The sequence below is a fragment of the Rhinatrema bivittatum genome, chromosome 2 (genome assembly GCF_901001135.1).
Source record: "Rhinatrema bivittatum chromosome 2, aRhiBiv1.1, whole genome shotgun sequence".
In the NCBI taxonomy this organism is placed as follows: Eukaryota; Metazoa; Chordata; class Amphibia; order Gymnophiona; family Rhinatrematidae; genus Rhinatrema; species Rhinatrema bivittatum.
Genome location: NC_042616.1, coordinates 500,202,550 through 500,224,806, shown reverse-complemented (window position 1 = coordinate 500,224,806; position 22,257 = coordinate 500,202,550). Strand labels below are relative to the sequence as shown.

Below are 22,257 nucleotides of genomic sequence, written 5' to 3'. Positions count from 1 at the left end.
TTCTAACCTTTCCTGCGATCAGCCCAATCTTCTGATCCCATAGGCCACAGAGGCTGCACAAAGCAAAACACATCCATATTTCTCCACCAGGTTTAACTCACTTAAAAGAAAGCTGTGCAATATCTCAGCAATACACCAGGCAAACAGCAGTGCTTACTCGGCACTGACAAAAGCAATGTTACTTTTCCATTTAGTGGGCATTCCCTAAGCTGCTCCCTTGCAATGCCCCCAAAGAACAATCAGCGTCACAAATCCATGCTGCGCAAGCTGGGCCTGGCTGGTCGATATTGGTTGATTTCATGACAGCCCAAAAAGGCATGATCCCAAAAACACCATTCTAGCTGAGCCAGTCTGGAAGACGCCCCCACCAAGGCTCCTTCCACGAGTCCAAGGGGACCACAGAATCACCCCAGAAGTGCTGAGAAATACCAGAAATTTATAAAAACACGTGAATACGTATGCTGCGTGCATTTACTCCTATCCATGCAGATCCATTAAATGTCGCGCAGTGCACGGCACTCGTGGTTTTCTCTCAAATCAACCCCGAGGGCCTCTGACCAGGCACTTACTCTGCTTCAGGTTTTTGATAAATGCCGACCGTCCCTCAATGAGGTTCCATGTCCTATAAAATACAAAATCAAGTGGGAGAATAGTCAGACTCCATTATGTAAAGGAATAAATCCTAGGGAGAAATTAGGCAATTTATGAAATGGATTTCACTTTCATGGTTCTCCCTGCCAGATCAGCACTCTCAGTCTGGCTTTCTAAGTTCTACTTTTACCAAAAAAACACAGGATTGTTACTGTCTTTGCTGTTCTCTGCTTCCTACAAGTGGTGACTTTTGGCGTTTACCAGCTAAATTTCCTTTCCTCGAGCCTTGTCAGCTCAGTCCAAACATGTGGGTTATTTTCCTCCTACCAGCAGATGGAGGCTGAGAACAAATTCTTATGTTGATGCCCTCTACATAGCTTGGCACTGCTAGGAAAGCCTCCAGTAGACTCCTTGGCCAAGCCTCCTGGTAATTCCTTCTCTGATATAGCTTTGGGATTCCAACATCTGCTTTCTCTTCCCATTTATTAACTCTTTCTTGCTTCAATTTACATCTCTTCGTTTCCCTTTTTTTTTTTTTTTTTAAACAAAAGGGCAATAGCATGCCTTGCCATTCTTCCTTTCCTGAGCTGCCTTTTAGCTTCTATGACAATATCCCTCATTTACCTCTCATCTGCAAGGGGGGTGGGGAAGAGGACAAGGGGGCTCTCCCAGACAAAAAAGAAAAGAAGTTTCCTTCCAGTTCCTGCTGTTTGCCCGGCTGAGTCCTTTTCTTTCTCGCTTTTTTTTTTTTAAGTACACGCATGTGCATTTGGGAGGGCTCTGGACTGGTTTGGCAAGACTCAAGGAAAGGAAATTAGCTGATAAGCTCCAAGTTTCACCTTCTTTAGCATCCTGCCAGACCAGTCCAGACACGTGGGATGTACCCAGGCAGTGCCTATTCCAGATGGGAGACTGGGAAAGCTGACTCAAAGATGCTCACGCCGAACACAGATTCCCACTTCGCCAGTAGGTCCCAGCCTGTAGTGCTTTACAAATGAATGTAACTATGCCCATGTGCTGCTTTGCAAGGCTCCTCCGGTAAGACTGATCTATATTCTGACCAGGACAAGGCCTTCTATTTAATATGTATGCCGAGGCCATTGCTTCTTTGATCCAAAAATTGATGGGAGGCTTTGGATGCCGCTTCTCCTTTCCATGGCCCCGAGAACAACACGGAGAGTCTATCAGACCTTTGAAACGGATTAGTGACCTTCAGGTAACACAGGAGCACTCTTCAAACATCGAAAACATGCAATGGGTTTCCTCTGTTCTATCCATTCTGCTGTGAAGATTATCTTTTCCCTTTCATTCGCTCCACAAAAATAGACAAATCTGTTCGAGTACTATGCTGCCATTTTATTTATCATGCAATATTACATTATTATAAGAAGGCCACATTTTGAACAAGCTCTCCGAGGGCATTCTAAAGTCCATTACATACAGCAAGATATACAGTTGTGCTCATAAGTTTACATACACATCTAACACATTCTACCAGGGGTAGCAGTTTAAGAAAACATGAGTGATCAAAACATGTCATTTTTAATGTGTTTCAAATTAAACTATTTTATGCATCACAGAATACCACAATCTTTAAACCATAGCTATAAGGGAAATAATAAAATAGTCTTGTTCAAAAGTTTGCATACCCTTGAATTTTTGGGCTGATAATATACACTCAAGTTGACACACACAGGTTGAGATGGTAATGAAGGGTAGGGTATCCACACCTGTGCCTTTGGCTGAAGATTTGGATACCTTTCTTCTTTTTGCAGGAGGTGTTTTTTTGTTTGGTTTCCTCCATTCTCCTGGGGCATTTATGGGAGGCAGAGGATGATGGGCACATTGGAGGTGTTGGAATACCATCATCTGAAGTGTCGCAGGTTTCCATATCCATTATAGGTAGTGGGGTGAAAATGATCTGTCCAATAGAACTTTTCTGGTGTTTTTACTTGGTATGAGTCAATTTAAATGTTTGCGTCGTTTGCTTCACGTTTTTTGCTTTAAAATGAGTCGATGCATGGAGATGGGGCGCTTCAACTCCGTATGAGTCTTTTGCGGTGACAAAGTCAACATACTGTGCATCGGTCAACACATTTCGATGCTGGGTTTATGCATTGGCTTCGAATGATGGCTGTCCAACAATGCACTTGACGCACCAGTAGGCTTCGACACTTCCAGGCTTCAATGGGAGTGGGTATGCAGTACCGGTCCCGATTTAGAACTTTTGGGAAGTTCGAGAGAGGGAGCTTTCTTTTTTGGTACAGATTTCTTCGGTTCTCTGCCCGGGGAAGAGTGGGTTTGACTCGGGGCATAGGATCCTGATGTACCTTCTTCTGGCTCTCTAAGTTACGTGATCGTTGCCGCTCGTTGCGCCCTCAGGGACATTCTGCCACAATCGCAGCATTCTGTTTGATTGTGATTCAGGCCCAAACATATGTAGCACCGGTCATGTCCATCAGTAATGGACAATTTACCACATGGGCAAAATTTGAAACCCGGCGCCTTTTAAGTGCCAAAAGATGTCACCAAAGTGCCATTGGGGGCTCATGAAGGTGAGGAGAGAGAAAGTCAACATTTCTGTGAAGAGAAAAGAAGAACCGCGACCGTTACCATAGCGGGAAAAGAAAGAACGGAGAGAGTAGAGTCAATTGCGTGGGAAGCAACCGTGCAGCTGCACAAGAGCGAGACAAGGATAAAAGCTTTCAACATTCTAAGAGAGGTTCCGCCCCGGGCCACCAGGGGGCGCACCCAGAAAGCATGGCTAATTCAGCTTGCTTATCTGCAGAAAATGTGCGATGACGAAGCATAATATAAAAAAAATGTCTTGGGTCAAACAGGACCAAAACAGACATTAAAACTTGAGATGTGAGAGAAAATGCAGTAGAGCAGAACAGTTGTGAACTAATGAATCATACTGGCCATTCAATAGGATAAGACAGACTTACTTCAATGTTTTATCCGTTCCCACAGACAACGCTAATTTACCAGATGGGTGAATGGAAAGGGATGTCACTTGCCCCCTAAGAAGAATGAAAAAAAAAAATGTTAAAATTGATTTAGTTTTTGCCCTCAGAGGAAGGGAGTCCCCCAGTGATGATGCCTAGTGACCCATTTCAGGGTGCATGTGTACCAGCTTCTGCAGGCTGCCATGGTCTGTCGGGCCTGGTTCTTCCAGGACAGGGTTTAAAGGGACAGAAAAAACAAAGGTCATGACAGATGGAGGCTCAAGGCACTGTAGCCCCAGTACAGGCCATTTCCAACTGAGTTAGAAGCCCAAAGCAGCAGAAGGAAACTGCTGGGCCAAAATAAATACATAAGATCTCCAGGGCAGGTGATGGAAACAAAATACAGTAATGAACTTCAAGAAAGCCTGGGTCAGGCTCAGAGAATCCTTCGTTGCAGAGAAGCAAAAGGTAAAGCCAGCAATCAACTGTAGCCTAAAGCACTACAAAAGGAATTAAATTAGGCAAGCTACTTGGGCCTTAGGAGACTTATCTGCCATCACATTCTATGTATCTGTGAATACAAATAAAATCACATTTACAATGCAAGTCAAACAAAGAGCAGAGAAACTGATCCTAATGCACAATAAATGTGAAATCCCAGGAATGCACCAAGCAAATTGTACATATAACAAGCACAGACTTTAGAGCTAATGCACCAAGAAAGAGTTAAAAAGCACACATGTTAATATAGCCAAAGTTATGTTTAACCCCAGTGAGTAGGGAAGGCACTGGAGCAGCCTGTTCTCCAACAAGGTTCCTGTGTCATTTAACTTAATGGCATTTCAAACCAGGCCAAGACTTGATTTACACTCCCAGCAAACCTACAGGCAGGGAATGGGTGCCTGTTCACAGCAGCAGCAGCACTGTATGACTCACTTGTGTGCCTTGATGGATTTCTGGCATTCCCATTTCTTTGTATTCCAGACGCAAATCAATCCATCTTCTGCCCCACTCAGTAAGTGTGTGCTACCGTAGAACTCCAAGCAGGTGATGGTCCCTGCAGAGTGCAAGACAGATTGATCAGTGAACGAGGATGGGATGGTATCTGCACTCAGTCTAAAAGTAATTATTTGAAAAGGAGATTTTTGGGTGGCACAAGTGTGATGCTTTAATGAGAAACTGTCCCTCACTTAAATGTTACAATAAAATATAAATTCTCTCTCCATCCAATTAGTATTTCCTAATTTTGCTTTTATAATAATCAAAAAGGCAATTATGTTCACATGCACATCTTTTCTTCCTAAAATAGTCCACTCTAAAGTAATCAGGGCACTTAAATCTGACTCCCTCAACCTTGCACTGCTGTGAGCTGGAGTACCAAGCATGACTGATAACATACAAGGTATGCAGGAGTCAAAGAAAAGCCAGTAATGAGCACAATACTCTGAGGATGTTCACACTTGCGAAAACAAGATTGTGTCTAAGTAATACAGAGTGAAAATTACTTGTGAAGCTAAATCTACGTCCTTCTTGCAGATACCTGATAATCACAAGCAAAAAAATTAACCAAACACAGCTGATGCTTGACAACCCCCTTTCTCTGTGCAAGAGATAAGAAAAAAAAAGAAAAGAAAAGAAAATTCAAACTAAGGAAGCACAAAGGCCGATGTATTACATGTAATAACGAAGAATGTTAATGTCATACAAATGAGGCAACAGTAATGTATGCTCATGCTTCATCTACAGATGTTATCATAAAAACATAACTCCATGAGGTATAGTCAAGTTTTTATATTCATGAGTCTGAAAAGCAATTAGCTATTGTTCCATTTAGCTGCACTAACAGGTAATTAGCAGCTTTGCATGTCATTACCTCATATCATACTTTCAGGCCAATGCTTAACATATTGAGCACCCGTTTTCCTAATGCGCACTCAGCCATATCCCCTGGGCGCCTGAAGCAGGATTTAAATGAGGGGATGCGTAAAAAAGGGTGCACTAGGTTAGAATTGTGCATTCCAATACTCAAATGCATCAGGCGCCCACAATTGCAATGGGCGCTCAATACGAGCACCCGTTTTTTTATTCCGCTTCTGGCTGATTTTGCTGAGGTTGTTGAAACGTCCATAGCTAAGCCCCCTTGCTATGGGCATCTACATTGCACATCTAAACTGTGCGTCCAGAAGAATTGTTTTATTATTATTACTAAATCAAGCTAATATTCATTTAGTCTTCAAAACCGCAAGCAGTAAATTTAAGAGTCACAACGATACTAAGTAGAAGGAACCACAGAGGACCGTATTTTTTAATTTCTCATGAGACCTTGACTCGCAGATTGACTCTACGCCACCGCGGGAGTTAAATTTGCTGCATTAAAAAGTGTGTGTTGAGTGTCCAGAGGTTTTCTGCATCAGGGTGGGAGGGCGGGGTAATAGCCTCATCTACATGGAATCTACATGTGATGGGTGCTATCAGCAATGCATTTGTTTGGGCACACATTTTGGGCCCCATTGTCTCCTTATTGCATCGGGTGCTAGTCTAGCCTGTCCAAAATGAGCACCCACCGCACGCATACCTGCATACTAGACTGGGCGCACATTATTGTATCAGCCCCTGTATGTTAAAAAGTCTTACAAGCTGAAGTGAAATTGGTTCTTACCTGCTAGTTTCCTTTCCTTTAGTCCTGACAGACCAGTCCAGACCAACAGGGTTTTCCCTCCTACCAGCAGATGGAGGCAGAAAACTTCTCTGCCTTCCTGCCTCCTCTCTCTATAACGTGGACTAGTCCGAGGAGACATCAGTAGTCTACTGCCAAAGCTGTGTACGCGTTCCATCCAGCTAAAGCATGCGTACTGGGAGTATCCCTCTTTTCTTTGATACGTACTCTGTTTGCCTCTGCTCACTCCCCAGAGTGACTGCCAAATACTTTCTTTTCATTGTGCTTAAGGTCTGGCCAAAAAGAAATGTATTGAGAAGAAAAAACAAAATCCAAAATAAATCTGAGCCTCAATGTCACTCTCCCCCTTCCTTATGTTTCTATAGCATAGGGCATATCTACTTTCATGCTTCTGATATCTTCCCATCTTTTAAACTTATCATAAATAAAGCAAAAAGAAAATTCCTCTTAAGGTGGGTTCTGGACTGGTCTGTCAGGACTAAAGGAAAGGAAATTAGCAGGTAAGAACCAATTTCACCTTCCTTCATGTTCTGCAAACCAGTCCAGACACACTGAGATGTACCTAAGCGGTACTCATCCCCAGCGGGAGTGTCCCAGAGCTGCATGCATCACCTCCCTGGTGAATACCATATATCCTTCTGTTCCTGCAAATGTAACCTATAGTGTTTAGTGAATAAATACAGCAAGGTCCAAGTAGCTGCTTTGCAGATATCTAGAAGCGAAACTTCTCCAGATTCTGCCTATGAGGCCGCTTGGGCTCTGGTGGAGTGTGCTTTGAGATCCTCTGGCACTTTCTTCCCTTTGAGTAAGTATGCTGAAGCTATTGCTTCCTTAATCCATCTTGCATTAGAGGTCTTTGACTCTGCCTCCCCTTTGTGTGGCCCTGCATACAGCATAAACAACCTGACACTTTCTGAAGTGGTTGCTGGCCTCCAGATATCTAAGAAGGATCCTTCTTACATCCAGACCTTTCATGTTTACCTTCTTCCTGCCCTCCCCTTCCTCCTTAAAGCCTGGCAGCACCACTGCTTCACTAATATGAAAACGCGATACCATCTTGGGTAAGAATGAAGAAACCGGTCTAATCGTGACCTTATCTCTGAAAAATGACAAATACAAGTCCCTGCATGGTAGGGCTTGCAGCTCAGAGACTTCTAGCTGAACAGATTGCCACCAAAAACACAGTTTTCAGTGTGAGGACCATTACTGATGCCTGATTGACTGGCTCAAAGGGGGGCTGTATCAATGCTCTAAGCACAAGGTTTAGGTCCCACGATGGCACCTGGCTTCTCCTAGGAGGATGTACTCAATTTGCTCCTTTTAGAAACCTACTTATGTCCGCCTGTGCACCTACAGGAGCCCCTTTAACCTGTCTTCTGAAACAGGCAATTGTGGCCACCTGTACTTTTAACAAATTTACCGCTAGGCCTTTCTCCTGGCCTGCCTGTAGGAATTGTAAAATTATTGGCTGATCCGCCTTTTTGGATTTGTGCCCCACTGTTCACACCAGTTCTCAAAACATTTCCAAACTTGTAAATGCTCGACAGGTGGAAGGTTTCTGCGCCTTTAATAATGTAGAGATTACTCCGCAATCTCTGCCTTTCAATAGCTGTAAGGGAGAAGGGACTTGGATTTTCTCTATACACTGGGCTCTGATGAAGTAGACCTATGATCGGTCTAAATTTTATTGGTTCCACTATGCTGCAGCTGAGAAGATCTGCATACCAAGAACATCTTGGCCAATCCGGGGCCACCAACACTACTGCCCCTGGGTGACTGGCAATCTTCCTGATGACCCTGGAAACCAAAGGCCATGGTGGGAATACGTACAATAGCGTCCCTTGTGGCGAGAACTGTTTTAACACATCCATTCCCCTGGCTAGGCTGCTTCTTGATTTGCTGAAGAACTGTTCTGCCTTTGTATTTTTGTAAGATGTCTCCATCCAACTACTATCTGATGGAAGACAAAAATCCGCCACCTCCCATTCCCCTGGGTCCAGCTCTTGGAGACTTGAAAAATCTACTTAAACAGTCTCTGATCCTGCTATATGGGATGCAGAGATGTCTTGCAGGTGCTTCTCTGCGCATTGCATCAGCAACTGGGCTTCTTTTTGGGCCTGCTTGCTCCTTGTGCTTCCTTGCTTGTTCACATATGCCACTGCTGTGGCATTTTCTGAAAAAATCCTTACTGCATTCCCTTGTATTTCCTGAAACTCCACTAATGCCAGCCAGATTGCTCTTGCTGGCATTTATTAACCACCTTGTCTCCTGGGGGGGACCAGAGGCCCCCCACTATGTATGTACGTTTCGCAATGTGCGCCCCATCCTTTCCTGCTGGCATCTGTGGAAACAGTTATCCACTGGGGAGTATCTAGGTTTACCCCTTTCTCCAGGTTGCTCCTGGACAGCCTCCAGTCCAGACTGACTCGTCTTGGTTAAAAGCAGGAGTTACTTGAAGTATCACTGTTGCAGAAACCACCTGGAAAGAAAAAAAACAAACCCAAAAAAAACTTACTTGCAGCAGTCTGATACGAGCTCTAGCCCAGGGGACTACCTCTATGGTTGCTGTCATAGAATCCAGAAGGTGTATGGCTTTGGCCCTTCAGAAATTATCTGATCTACTGCTACAGCTTGTGAATCCACCACTGCGGTAGAAATACTTTGCATACTCGTGTTGAATCAAGCTCCAAGATATACCAATTCCTTAGATGGCTGTATGTGGCTTTTGGCTTGGTTCACTATTCAGCCTAAGTCCTGTAATACCTGTACCACCCTCTGAGTTGCTTGCATCCCCTCCTGGACCAAGTTGGCTCTTATTAGCCAATCATCCAAGTATGGGTGAACGTGGATTCCGTCCTTGTGGAGGAATACCACTACTACCACCATTACCTTTGTGAAAGTTCTGGGGGCTGTTGCGAGCCCAAACGGTTGTGCCTTGAACTGAAAATAGCATCCTCCTATTGCGAATCTCAGAAACTAATGATGGCTTTGCCCGATCGGTGTATGCAGTTATGCCTTTGTGAGGTCCAAGGAGGACAGGTATTCTCCTTTGTGCACTGCCACAATTACTGTCCTTAATGATTCCATCCGAAAATGGAATATAGTCAGAAACTTGTTTACTCCTTTCAGGACCAGTACCAGTTGAAATGTGCCTGCCTTCTTTGGCACAATAAAATATACTGAATATTTTCCTCTTCCTCATTCTTGCTTCAATACCGGTACGATAGCACCCAACTGTAGCAACCTGTGTATCGTCTTCTAGACCTCTTTTCTTCTTTGAGCCCCGGAATGGGGATCTGGCACAACTCTCGCATACTGGAGTTTTCAATTCCAATGCATAATGTTGGCGAACCACCTCCAATACCCATTTGTCACCTGTGATATGGTACACTCCTCGCAGAACTTCTGCAGCCGGCCCCCCACTAGTGAGATAGAGGAGTGGCTGCCACAATTGTCAGAAGGTCCTTCTACTTGAAGGCGCCATGCAATTTACCCTCGTGGTTTCCCTGCCTATTGCCTCAAAAGGACTGCAATCTCCCGGAAGACTTAGCCCTCTGAAGCCTCCCTGCCCCCTAGCTTATACTGTCTGACCTCCCTCAGACGAGCTTTAAAACCGGGCCTGACTACTGGTCTCTTGTCTTCCAGCAACCTTTGCTGTTTTGATTCTCCAAACTCCTTTACCATTTGGGCCAGATGTTCACCAAATAACAGGTTACTTTTTAAAGGGCAGCCGGTCAAACCTTGCTTTGGAGGCTGAATCTGCCGACCAATTCCTTAGCTTCAGCAATTGCCGTGGCCGCCTGCTTAGAACAGATCCTTGTGTTGTCAATATAAAGTGTTCGCCAGAAAGGCTTCTCCTAATTCCATGAGCATCTATTTTGGACCCCTCTGGTCCTATGCTGCCTGTCCTTGCTGCAACCATAGCCCCTGCAAATTGCTGCTTGCAGGCCTAGACTAGCCAGATCAAAGGATCTTTTTGTAGATGTGTCCAGCTTATGATCCTGTGGATCCCCGAGAGCTGCACCTCATTTCACAGGAATTGTGGTCCTTCTTGACCATTCTGTTACTGCAGCATACTCCTGAGGTGTCTTAAAACTTTCTCTCCTCCCTGTAGTGGATACCGACCTTCAATGGTTCTAAAATATTTTTTGGAGCCTGCTCCGCTGCCATTTCTTGAATGGTTGAGTGCAGCACGAATGCTTTCAATGGCTTCTTGATGCCTGTAAGGACTGGGTTATCTTTGGGCATATCCTCCTTTAGCTGCCCCTCCTCCAACTGTAAAATCTGAGAAGCTTTAGAAATGAGCACACATTCCCTGCTGTCTAAACAGCCTAACCACAGAGTCCTCAGTCTGCAAGCGCAGTTCACCCTCTCCCTGCTCCTCTTCCTCATCCGATTCCCCTGCAGAAAAAATATGTCTTCCCTAAAAGGTCTGGAATACAAAGATCACAGGAATACATATGGACAGTAGAAAACAATTATAGGAGTATATGAAGATAATTGAATATAATGATACTAGCTTGAATTGTAATTGTCTTGTTTAAGAGTAGGAAATCTCTTTGAAAAATACCCGAAGAAAGCACTGAATTTGTAATAAGTAATTATGACTGTACCTGTGCAAATTAAGTTTTAGGATTTTCATATTTTATGTGAAGGATGAAATGTTGAATGTGTGGGATACATGTATGGTATGACTGAAGTGATTGAAGGGTAAAGTATGATTGGGTGATTTTTAGTAATTAGGTATAACTAGTACAGGAAATATAGGGAAGGGTCCACTTATGTAACAGCATTTGTGTGAAAAAAATTGATGGTAATAATTTGACAATACAAAGATAATGTGGCATGGATAGTGATCCTCTTCCTCCATCTAATGAGAGGAGGGAAAATCCCGTTGGTCTGGACTGGTCTGCAGGACATGAAGGAATGTATGCACATTAACACCGGAGTGAAGGCAGCTAGCTAAACTTCGGTATATAAAAGCATTTACATAAATAAATTAAAAAGTGACATTGATACATGTAAAACTATATATGTTAAATGTCTGCAAAAGCATTAGCCAACTTTAGTACATTGGCCCCAACATCAGAAAACCTGGTTATATGGATACTCACAAGTGAAGATCAGCATAAGAGCGATGCTTCCAAGCCTAGTTTTAAGGTCACATTTACTAGCTAGATTATACCAGGCATCAATTTGACTGTTCTGTGTTCAGATCCATAGCTATCCTCTAATATAGGCATCTTCAATCTGGTCCTCAAAGATCCCCCCTAGCCAGTCTGATTTTCAGGATACCCACAATCAACATGATTAAATGCAGGCAGTGCCATATGAACCTCTCCTATGCAGATTCATTATAGATATCCCAAAAACCAGTCTTCCTGGAGGGGTTGGAGTACTTGAGGACCAAGTTAAAAACCCCTGCTTCAATACACTTTATTCCCGAAAAGTATATAAATGAAAGAAATAAACGGTTCTCCTCTTTGTTTCCTTATCACACATCAATGACCAGGCATGCAGCAGTATTCACAGATTTGCTGGAATCTGGTAGAAGCTGTTTCTGCTGTCGCCACAGGAGCTAGACTGAGACCCTCAACTCATTTCACATAAGTCGCCCTTTTTAAGCTCCTACTGACCTGACCTGGATTTGAACCGATGAGCTACGGGAGAAAGGTTCTGCGGCACTGTGACAGCTCCCTTGAGCGATCCAGCTCAATGAGTGTTGTGCACGGTATACTCAGGGACACGATTTTATTGTGGTCCCAGAAAACCAGTTCCTTGGCACAAAGCCAGCCTGGGTACAGGCCTCCTTCCCCCTATCCCTGAACCTATGCCCCAGACTTCTCTCACCACCTACTCACGGCCACAAAATGATTCCTGAGCCTACCTGCTTACACGCCTAGGTCCCTTGATCGTGTGATTAAAGTCAGCCAGGAGACAGAGACAAATAAGCATGCCCTCCTCCTACCTTTTAGGAGAGGATGAGATGCAAGTTAGGGGGGGGGTGGGGGGGGGGCCAGGGAACAACTTGAAGGGAATGGGGATAAGGTAGCTGATTTGGGGGGAAAAAGGACCAAAAAATGCCCCTCCCCCAAAAGAATTTCCAGCCAGAATCTTAGATACAGTTGGGTCTATGGGTATATATTTCCTTCTATAAATTTAATAAGCCACTTGTGTGGTGTGGGTAGTGATGGTAAAGCAGACTTGTCTCAGTGCGGTGCCTGCTTGGAGCTCTAATGAGGAAGATTAACACAGCAATTCCTTAATTTACCCGGGCCAATACTGATGGGTGCCCATGTAAGAAGTGTTTTCAAAAACTAACAAGGCAAACATTCTAGGAAGCAGAACATGCAACATAACAAGGAAGGCAGTGTGTGTGTTGGGGGGGGGGGGGGGAAGGGGGGGAAGGGGGGGCGAAGAGAACTTAAAAATTGTGTCTGCTTTACTCATCAATGGAATCAACTAAAATGTTGCTTGATTTAACATAAAAATACATACTTAAAACATTTAAAAAGGTTATCAATTGTATACCCTCCAATATTTCAAAAGTACAAATGGCAAGTAGCACCACGCATCCAGAATAAAAAATGTCCTGCTTGCCAGGAAATTCTCCTCTCAAGCTATTTTAACAGTTATGGAAGTATTCCCCCTGCAATCCATAGCAAGCAGACATGTTGGCAAGTGTCACTCATGACATCCCACTGATATCTGATTCCACACACAAATTCTTAACCAGAAAAAAATCTCACAAGAGTGCACCAAAATAGTTTGAGGACCCTCATTTTCAGGGCAATACCATCGCAGTGCTTCAGACAGCAACAAATTCGCTGGCCAGCCCCATAATATATAATCATCGGTCCTAGATTAATAACTCAATGACAGATGGGCAGCGTGGTTACAACTTTTGAGTCACAAGTGTGGTAGGACCACAGAAGATAAAACAGTGGAAAAACTGAAAAGTTTTGTGGATTTCTCAATCTAGATGCTAATTTAGAAGATAAGTAATGTTTTTAAATGCAATTAAAAAAATCTTTCATAAAAAAATGAGTTAGCAACAATCTAGGACCGATTATATATTATTATAGGGCTGAGTACGAGTTTGGTGCTGTCTGAAGCACTGCGATGGTATTGCCCTAAAAATGAGGGTCCTCAAACTATTTTGGTGCACTCTTGTGAGATTTTTTTCTGGTTAAGAATGTGTGTGTGGAATTAGATAGATATCGATGGGTTTCAATTTGGTTTTCTACATTGGGACATTTGTGATTTGCACGCAATATCACATACATACTCCGTAAGCCAGATGCCAGTGTATTTCTGACACCCATCCAAAGCTGGCTGCTCCCAGGTGTGCAAGGATTGCTTTCCATAATTTCAAAAGTGGCATGACGCTAAATATTAAACCAATACACAGTCTTCAGGTCTTTTCTGGGTGTAATTGCTGAGAAAAGGTTATAAAGTGGGTGCAGTGTTCCTTCAATAAAAGATTCATTATGCCTTTATGTTACTTAAAAAATGCTAGCATTCCCACTGCCTAAAATGAAAGCAGCCCTACCATCATGGTGCAGCAGTGCCCCGTGCTCCGTCTTCTTCATCATATCATAGATCTGAATGGTTTCATCTTTGCTACCAGTGGCCACATATCTATTACTCACGGCGACTGCCGAGAGAGAGGCTGTGTGGGCATGATGAGTGAAGTCTGCAGACAGGGTCCACGCCTGCAAAGAGAGAGCACCAAGGAAGTCCATCAGCAAACAGCCCCAAAGAGGCAGAAATGTTATTAAACATTTAGCGAAGAGGTGAGTACTTGGCTAGCTGAGGCGGCTCATTCACTATGCTTCATTTATTTGCAGAATTGTCTAAATGCCCAATGAAGTCCATTAACTGCTATTAATCAAGTTGACTTAGAGAATATCCACTGCTATTACTGGCATCAGTAGCATGGGATCTACTTAGGGTTTTGGTACTTGCCTGGATTGGCCACTGTTGGAAACAGAATGCTGGGCTTGATGGACCCTCGGTCTGACCCAGTTTGACAATTTCTTATGTTCTTACGTGCTACTTTCCTGGATTATGCCCATAGGCCCCAGTTCCATGTGGCAGCTCTGCGGAAACTTCTGCAGCAAAAGATAATGGACAAGTCCAGTGGCAATGTTACACACTGCCATGAAGAGCCTGCTGCACTCAAAGGCTGGAATCGCCTACCCCTGATATACAAGTTGTACAAAAGTGTCTAAGCAGCATAGGCTGCAGACACACAAAGGTCACAAATACCTGGGATGAAGCTGGCAAACAGAAGAACACAAACATGGTAGTACAATCTTTGTAAAATCAGACCTGCTTACCGACAAACTAACAACAAGTATACAGACTCTAAATGATTTTAAAAAATAAATAAAAAAAATAGCAAAGAAACCTCAATCACCTAAGTTTAAAAACCACTCAATAAGACATTAGAACTTTCAGACGCAGTAACATGTCTAAACAGAACTCAAACGGTCATTGGTGACTTTACAGTTCCAGTAACAACCGGGGATATAACACTACCAATGAAGTGTTAGTGGAAACCTGGGTGGAAGCAGGCCAACTGAACCAGATTCATCACGACCCTAAGCTCCCTCGACAGCGGCCACTAGAAAAAGGGCTCTAACCCTGACTTTATATTTGTCAGCCCTAGGCTGCAAGATCATCATAGATCCAATCTCACACTCCCGATCATCCTATCCGATCAGAGTCCATCCACTTCTAACACCAATGATGGTGCCAATTTGCTGTTAATTCAACTTCAAGACCGCTAATGGCAGAATTTCTCCAGTACACCTTCGTAGAGCGGTGGCAAACATGAAACCCAAACCGGGAAAACTACAAAAGTTGGTCAAAGTGGTACATCACACCACCATAAAATACATCCCATGAGGTTGCAGAACCTGGCTACCATACGACAACTATGTCCAAAAATATGAAAACAATCTTTTTTTGCAGAAAATACCATCACAACAGAAGAGCAATGCAAGTCACAGCAAGAGCTAAGCAGACAGACATAGCCCACAGTAGTAAGAAAGCTTGGGCCACAAATTAAGAAACCGAGCAAAGATTCACAGAAGGCAGAACAACATTACAACGTAACAGTTAACACACCAACGGCTTTAAACAGCAAACCAAAGAGCAACAGCAAAAAACAGTAACTTCAGTGACCATTATACAAAGGCAGAAATGGTAAAAGCCATCAGGAACATGAAGACTTACAAGGCCACAGGCCTTAGCAATATTCACTCACAATCGATTCAAAAATTTTGACCAGCCACAAGGAACTGGTTTTTGAAACTGTTCAATTCTTGTGCGAGAACAGATCTTGCACCCATGATACGAACATGCATAGCTGCGCTTTTGAAACTTCATAAAGACCCCTGGAATCCTAACAGATTTTGGCCATTTATCTTACTTTATCACATCTACAGACTGTATAAGCGCATCATCCTAAATCTTTTTGTACACAATTTGTAAAGACAATTCATTACAGGCCAGGTACCGAATTTCATCCAGCTCATCAAAGACGGCTTTGAGAAACACAAAATTATGGGAGTCACTTCTATCAATTTCTCAGTGGTATGTAACGGTGGCGGCTATCAAATCATGCTTTGGAATATTTAAGACATGAAGGACTACCAGCAAGTCCGAATGAGTCAAATACTTATTAAAAACCACCACTTTATTTCAAAGTTGAAGGAGAAGTCCATTACCTGCTATTAAGTTCACTTAGAAAATAGCCACTGCCATTAGCAATGGTAACATGGAATAGACTTAGTTTTGGGTACTTGCCAGGTTCTTATGGCCTGGATTGGCCACTGTTGGAAACAGGATGCTGGGCTTGATGGACCCTTGGTCTGACCCAGTATGGCATGTTCTTACGTTCTTATGAAATTGCTGCTGCTGGAACCTCCAAAAGAATGGCCTGCCACAAATAGCATATCCTTTTTAAAATTTGCATGCATGGCTGATGAATTCATCTGAAAACTCACAGCTTTATGTATGACGATGATCTAGCAATAGCAGGGCAAGGACACTTTGAGCAGGTCGAGCATACTGATGGTTGCACTAGCCAGACTGACTGATTATTATATCGTTAATCAATTGAATCCAAACATGACAAGTCAGCCTCTTCCACCTGCATAATCACAAAAACAAGTAAAGTAGTAAGCATCAACTGGAATGATGTACTGTGGACCCTTGACTTACGAACTCCATTCGTTCCAGAGGGCTGATTGTAACTCAAGATTATTTTTTCCATAAGAAATAATGGAAATACCCATCACGTGTTCCGAACCTCCCAAAGCACCCCTTAGCTAACATTTTCATAATAAAAAAGGGTTGTATAATGTGCGTAATTCGTCCAGACTAATGCGCGTAATTACCAGAAACATCTATAATTTTCCTAGTGCACTCACCAAAAAGTTATAAAATGTGCCTAGCCTACCAGAAAGAACAATTTCATACTCTACTCACCGTTCAAGTTGACATCTTTGGCTTGCAGGAGGAGGGGGAGGATTCCCCCCTCCCCACCCCCTCAGAGCACATCTCTGGCCTCCAAACACTCATTTCCCCCTCCCAGCATACTCATTCCTCCCTCCTGATACCTTGCTGTAGCCAGCGGAGTGCAACACTCCCTTTCTGCTGCTGCACAGAAGCTTCCTTGGACACCAGTAATGCTGTTGCTTGCTGCAATGCCGTGCCGGGTCTGCCTATGTGCTCCTGTGAACATCTGCAGCTCTGAGTGCGCCTGAGATGGACAGGCCTCATCGGCAGCAGCAGCCAATCACTGCAACAGCAGAGCAGAAGTCCCACCCACCAAGCCCAAAAAAACACGATTGACAGGAAAAACGCCCAATTAGAAGCAACCGCACTCACGAGCTGATACACATGGCCTTGTGCATTCAGGTTGTAACTCAAAACTAAACTTTTGGTTGTAACCCAAGTTATTTGTATGTCAAGCCGGTTGTAACTAGAGGGTCCACTGTACATTTGATTCGCTGCACCAATTCGGTATACTTCAGAGTGACTTGAACACACACTTTTCTTCAAAATCTACTTACAAAAAAAAAACAAAACCCAATAAGGTCAGTGCCCAAAACAAGTTTGCAAATTCAAAACAGGGAATGCACCCAGCTACAATCAGAACCTCTGTGCTTGTCCTATGTTATTCCAGTGCCAAGTATACTTGCTTGGTATGGAAACACTAGGTTAGGAATTATTCGGAAAGGAAAGGAGAATAAAACAGAATATCATAATGCCTCTATCAATCCATGGTGTGACCACAACTCAGGTATTGCATGCAGCTATCTGGGGCATGCAGTACCATAAATAATTGACAGTGGCAGCTTGTATCCCAATGTCAATCTGATGCTGCTCACACAGAACAGGTACATTCAACAGCAGCAGCGAAAGCTGGTTTGGACCTGGTTTGGTTTGGTTAAATGGACCCTGGTTTGTTTGGGTCCATTTAACATATTGTTCACTCAGGAAGAAAATCTTATCTGATTTAACACTAGGCCCCTGCATTTTCAGACAGGGTCTCCTATCACTGCCCAAAGGAAATTCTTGTGCTTAAAATTCAAGCTAGGTGGGCAAACTCCACGGCTGGCGAATGGAGTATATAATTGTAAGCTCCAAAATAAGCGGGCAACTTGTAGCTAGCGAGAACATCCATACTGTGCTAGTATTAGAGCAATGACATAAAAGCAGGAAAATACCAGATTTCACTAACAATATGGGACTGCTGCTGTTTTGCTGATCAGAGAAAGAACTGCTACTCAGTCTATTAGCTAAGATCCAAGTGCAAGGTCTGAACTATGAGATCAGCAAGGTCCCTTCTTGGTCTGTTGGCCGAGAACCCATGAAATACGAGTTAACAACTTCCTGACACTTGATCCCATTAGAGACATATTTATGTTATGACCATTGCTAAAACAGGAGGATTTAAACCTCTGACCATAAAAAAAAAAAAAAGAATGCTGGGGCACCACAAAGTCTGAGATGAATGCAGAGGAGCTACACTGAATAAAATGAGGGAAGAGGGGAAAAAAAAAGGTATTGGTTACAGGATATGGGATGTTTCCCTCACATACAGATATTGTGCAATGTCCAACACAGCACGACTCATCCATCCTATGATGAAAAAATAAGAACATGCTAACATACTCCACTTGTAGCATATTTGGATCATATTTGCCTAGCTAGTGAGCATCTAGTTGTAGTGAGACTATAAGCTAGCTTGAAGTTTAACAATAAGGGTCCTATATCCTACTGTGTAGGGGCAATGGAATGCTTTTTTGGTTGCGGGGGACCAAGCCAAGCAACCTCTATCCCCACGCCTCTCTCACCCGGCACTGCCCAATCTACCATTTCTTTCCCCCTTCTTCTTTCCCATTCTGGTCTGGGGTATATGGAGAGGGCCATGGGTTCCAACAGGGAGCTGGGGGAGGAGGGGCTCTTCTGCATATCAGCTCCAAGCACATACACAATAACCACTGCTCACACCGGTGCTTTGTTCAAAACATAAAAGCCTTTACTAAGGTGATGGCAGGAACAAAATTTCCCAGGATAGCACACTACCAGACAGTGCACCACTTCAATACAAAGTCCAAAAATCACAGCAGTCAAAATCCTTCTCATACCTCTTCCTAACTCAAGTTCTTATAAGAAGGAACCCTTTTCCATGCTTAGTCCTCCCAGTACCTGGTGGAATATGATTTATTTTCCTTAAGGGCTCCTTGTCTGGTTTTCTCAAGCTGATTGTAGCTGAATCAGTCTTTGACTCTGGTGAACTTCACCAGGCAGGATTGCCTCTCCTCTACATCTCCCAGCACCCGCGTCCCCCAGATTCTGGGGCGTTTCCATCCTAGGATCCTTATCCTCCACTTCTGAACTTTCTCTGCGGAGACACAGGCCCTAATGATGCCAATCTATGAAGGGATGCGCCAAACACCAGCAGGATTCCAGGTCTTTGAATACCTGCTTCCATTCTCTCTCCCTTGCTCCAAAGGTTGCGGGGGCTTTTAGACCCTCACAAAACCCCTTCCAATGGAGATTGGTAGTCCTCCTTGCCACACCAGTATCACACAAAGTGCAAGTTCTAGTAAGACCTCTGTCACACTGAGGGCATTCAGACCAGCTGAAGCCTCTTCTGACATTTTTGCAAGGAACAGGGATACATTTCTAGGAGCTGAACACAGGCACAGGAGAACCTTATGTCTATTTTAAAACAAAGGCAAGGGCCCAAAAATCAATCAGAAAGGGCAATTCTTTTTTTTTATACACTGGTAGTTTCTTTTCTTCCAAATGGGGGGAAAAACAATCAGCCCCGAAGGCTCCAGAGTCACTTGCTGCACACACGGTCCTTCCGGCAATCATTAAATGTGCCTCTGGAATAGGGTTGCCAACTGCCTGGTTTTGGACCGGACAGCAGGGTTTTCAAGCATGTTGTGCAGAGTCCAATCAGAAGTGCCAACCGGATGCTATAGGTCCAGTTTTGCAGGTGACTCCTCCTCTCCCCCAGTCTCCTACTTACAGGGAGAGAAAGGCAGGAGACTCTCAGAGGACAGTTGCCTTGTATTCCTGCCTCCACCTCTTTTCTTAGGCTGTGATTGGCCAGAATAGGGAGAGGAGATGGCACAGCCCTCAGCTCCCAGTGGCTCCACAGATTTCTGTAGCAATCACCCTCTTGATTCCCCCCCCCCAGCATGCTGGGCCAGGAGCTGAGTGAGCCAGCAGATACAGATACAGATGCAGAGGAGAAGGTGGAGAAACAGAGAGATGAAGGTACAGCATGGGGAGAGACACTGAGGGGACAGACAAGAGGATGAAAAGTAAGAAGACATGTGGTGCATGGTAGGGTTGAGATAGACAACTGGGCATGGAAAGAGGGAATGGGTCACACAGTCTCTTGCTCAGTCCAGCCGACAGCTGCAGCTGTCTGGGAAATTGCTCTACAGGCTGTACCTTCCTCCCTCAGGTCTCACTCTGAACCCATGCTTTGTCTCTTAGCAACGTGGAGTTTACCTGATGTTAAACAAAAACATATAGTGTACTGCAGTGACCCCTCTGCCCATGCCTGTATCCTTTTTCCTGGCCCTTTCTCTGCCCAGCATCCCTTGCTCTGAACCCAGTCTTCCCCCCCCCCCCCCCCCCTTCTTTTACCTCACTGCTCCCCTCAAGCCTATTACTGGGCTGCCAGTGCCCTGGGCAATGGATGACATGACTGACCTGCTGAGTCAGCAGCCACATAGGGGCTAAGGAATGCTTGTTCCACTACAATGGTGGCCTGCAGCACTGAAGCCAGCCCTTTGATGAGATGCATTAGTGTCCCCTGGGCCTAGCACCCTAGGCAGTTGTTTGCTTCTTCTGACAGCCCTAGTTCTCCAGAAAAAGTTTGTGCGGCCCATCCCCCATAATAATCCACGAGATAAGAAATGGGGAGCAGCAGAGTGGCAGGGGTCCCCTTTCATTGCCCTGAGAGGCGAGAAGAGAAATTATCGCCTGTGTGCATCCTGTCAATTCATTATTGCCCTTTAATGCATAAACAGATACAGTATTTAGGCACTTCACTGGCAGGAAATATTTATACAAATGAGGGACACCATCTCTCTCCTCCCCTTTCCCCGCCCACACCCCGGGTCCACAAGTGTCCAGTCCTGGTCGATGGAAATGTTGGCAACCCTACTGTGGAGCCAGTGAGCGTAGTCAATGATTTCTTGAAAGACCGATTCCAAATGCTTTATGAGCCCCTTCCCCCTTTGATAAAATGTAAGAACGGGAAGCAGAGAAGACCATCTCCCGAACAGAAACGACAAAGGGAAGACGGCGAGACATGCTCAGCACGAGCAAGCTCCAGCAATTTAAAACCCAGACCGCACTGCACTGGCACTAACGCACCGCTTAAACATCCAACATCGATGGCAGTTTGAACCCAGTTAACGCGTGGACGCCGCCGCCCGCCACGTACCTCGTGGTCTCGCTGCACCCGGTAACCAAATAGGACCTGCTCGTAGCAGCCGGCCACCAGCTCCATCCGAGGCGACTCCATACTACCCTGCCCACGTGCGAGCCCAAGAGCGCCTGCGCAGCACCGCCCCCTTGCTCGCCAGGGCCCCGCCCGAACGCAGGGTCACGCAGGACCCGACGCCATGCCCGCGTCCCCGTTCCCCAGTCCTCCCCGCCCCCTTTGGAAGCTCCGCGTGAGCCGGGAACGCGGCACACCCACGTGGCGAGCAGGGCTGTGCACGCGCGCGGGCCCGTGCGCCTTGGAGCATGCGCTCTCCAAGGTGCTGAACGCGCGTGGTGCCCTGGTCCCTGCCAGCCCTTGGCCTGGGACTGCACTGCCGCCGGGGCAGAGAGGGGTGAGCGAGAGTTACACAACCTGCTCCCATCCCTGCCATCTGTGGCTGCTCATTACGGAGAGTGTGTTAGCGTGTTGCTTTTAATGCTGTTAACTAGTCATGTAGAACTTGAACCCACGGGGTTTGTTTTTTTTAACTTCTGTCTGTGCGTAATCAATTTTCCGCTCCGTTTCACAGCGCCGCCACCTCATCTACAGCCATCTCTTGCTCGTCAGCATACTCTACCGTTGTTCCCCATTCCTATGCCCTTTCATATACTGTCTTTCCGTTATCAACATGCATGTATTTATATTATTTATTAACTTTATTACCCGCTTATCTGAGACATGTCCTAAGAAAGGAACGCATCCCTCTTCTCAGCAAGTATTCCTTCATTGCCAAATGCCTCCTTCTCACCTTTGCCCCGTCACCATCATCTACTTTACCCTCATTAACTGCCCCTTCCTAAAGGTGCCATGGCACATTTAACTGAAAACTTTAGAAGTTTGAAACATATATTTTCTTCTTTATTTAATAAATATATTCAGGAAGACCCGGATTTAGTCATAGGCAACCGTAGGCAACCTCCCTTGCTGCGGCCATGCCTTCATCTGGACCTGCCACTTGTCCCTCTGTTAGCACTGGCTCCACAGCTGCACCAAGAACTGGAAAT

The 22,257-nt window shown here is 44.7% G+C and overlaps 1 protein-coding gene across 1 annotated transcript in view; it reads right to left on the bottom strand.

The window, feature by feature from the left end:
• Positions 1-21,364, bottom strand: part of PAK1IP1 (PAK1 interacting protein 1) — a 60,956-nt gene extending 39,592 nt beyond the window's left edge. Inside the window, exons 1-5 of the mRNA XM_029590645.1 lie at positions 21,212-21,364; positions 13,769-13,931; positions 4,476-4,596; positions 3,540-3,614; positions 570-622 (exon numbers count right to left, since the gene is read on the bottom strand). Of these exons, the coding sequence (XP_029446505.1) occupies positions 570-622; positions 3,540-3,614; positions 4,476-4,596; positions 13,769-13,931; positions 21,212-21,292 (493 nt within the window). The 5' untranslated portion in view covers positions 21,293-21,364. The remainder of the gene's footprint in view (positions 1-569; positions 623-3,539; positions 3,615-4,475; positions 4,597-13,768; positions 13,932-21,211) is intronic.
• Between the last annotated feature and the right edge of the window lie 893 nt (positions 21,365-22,257).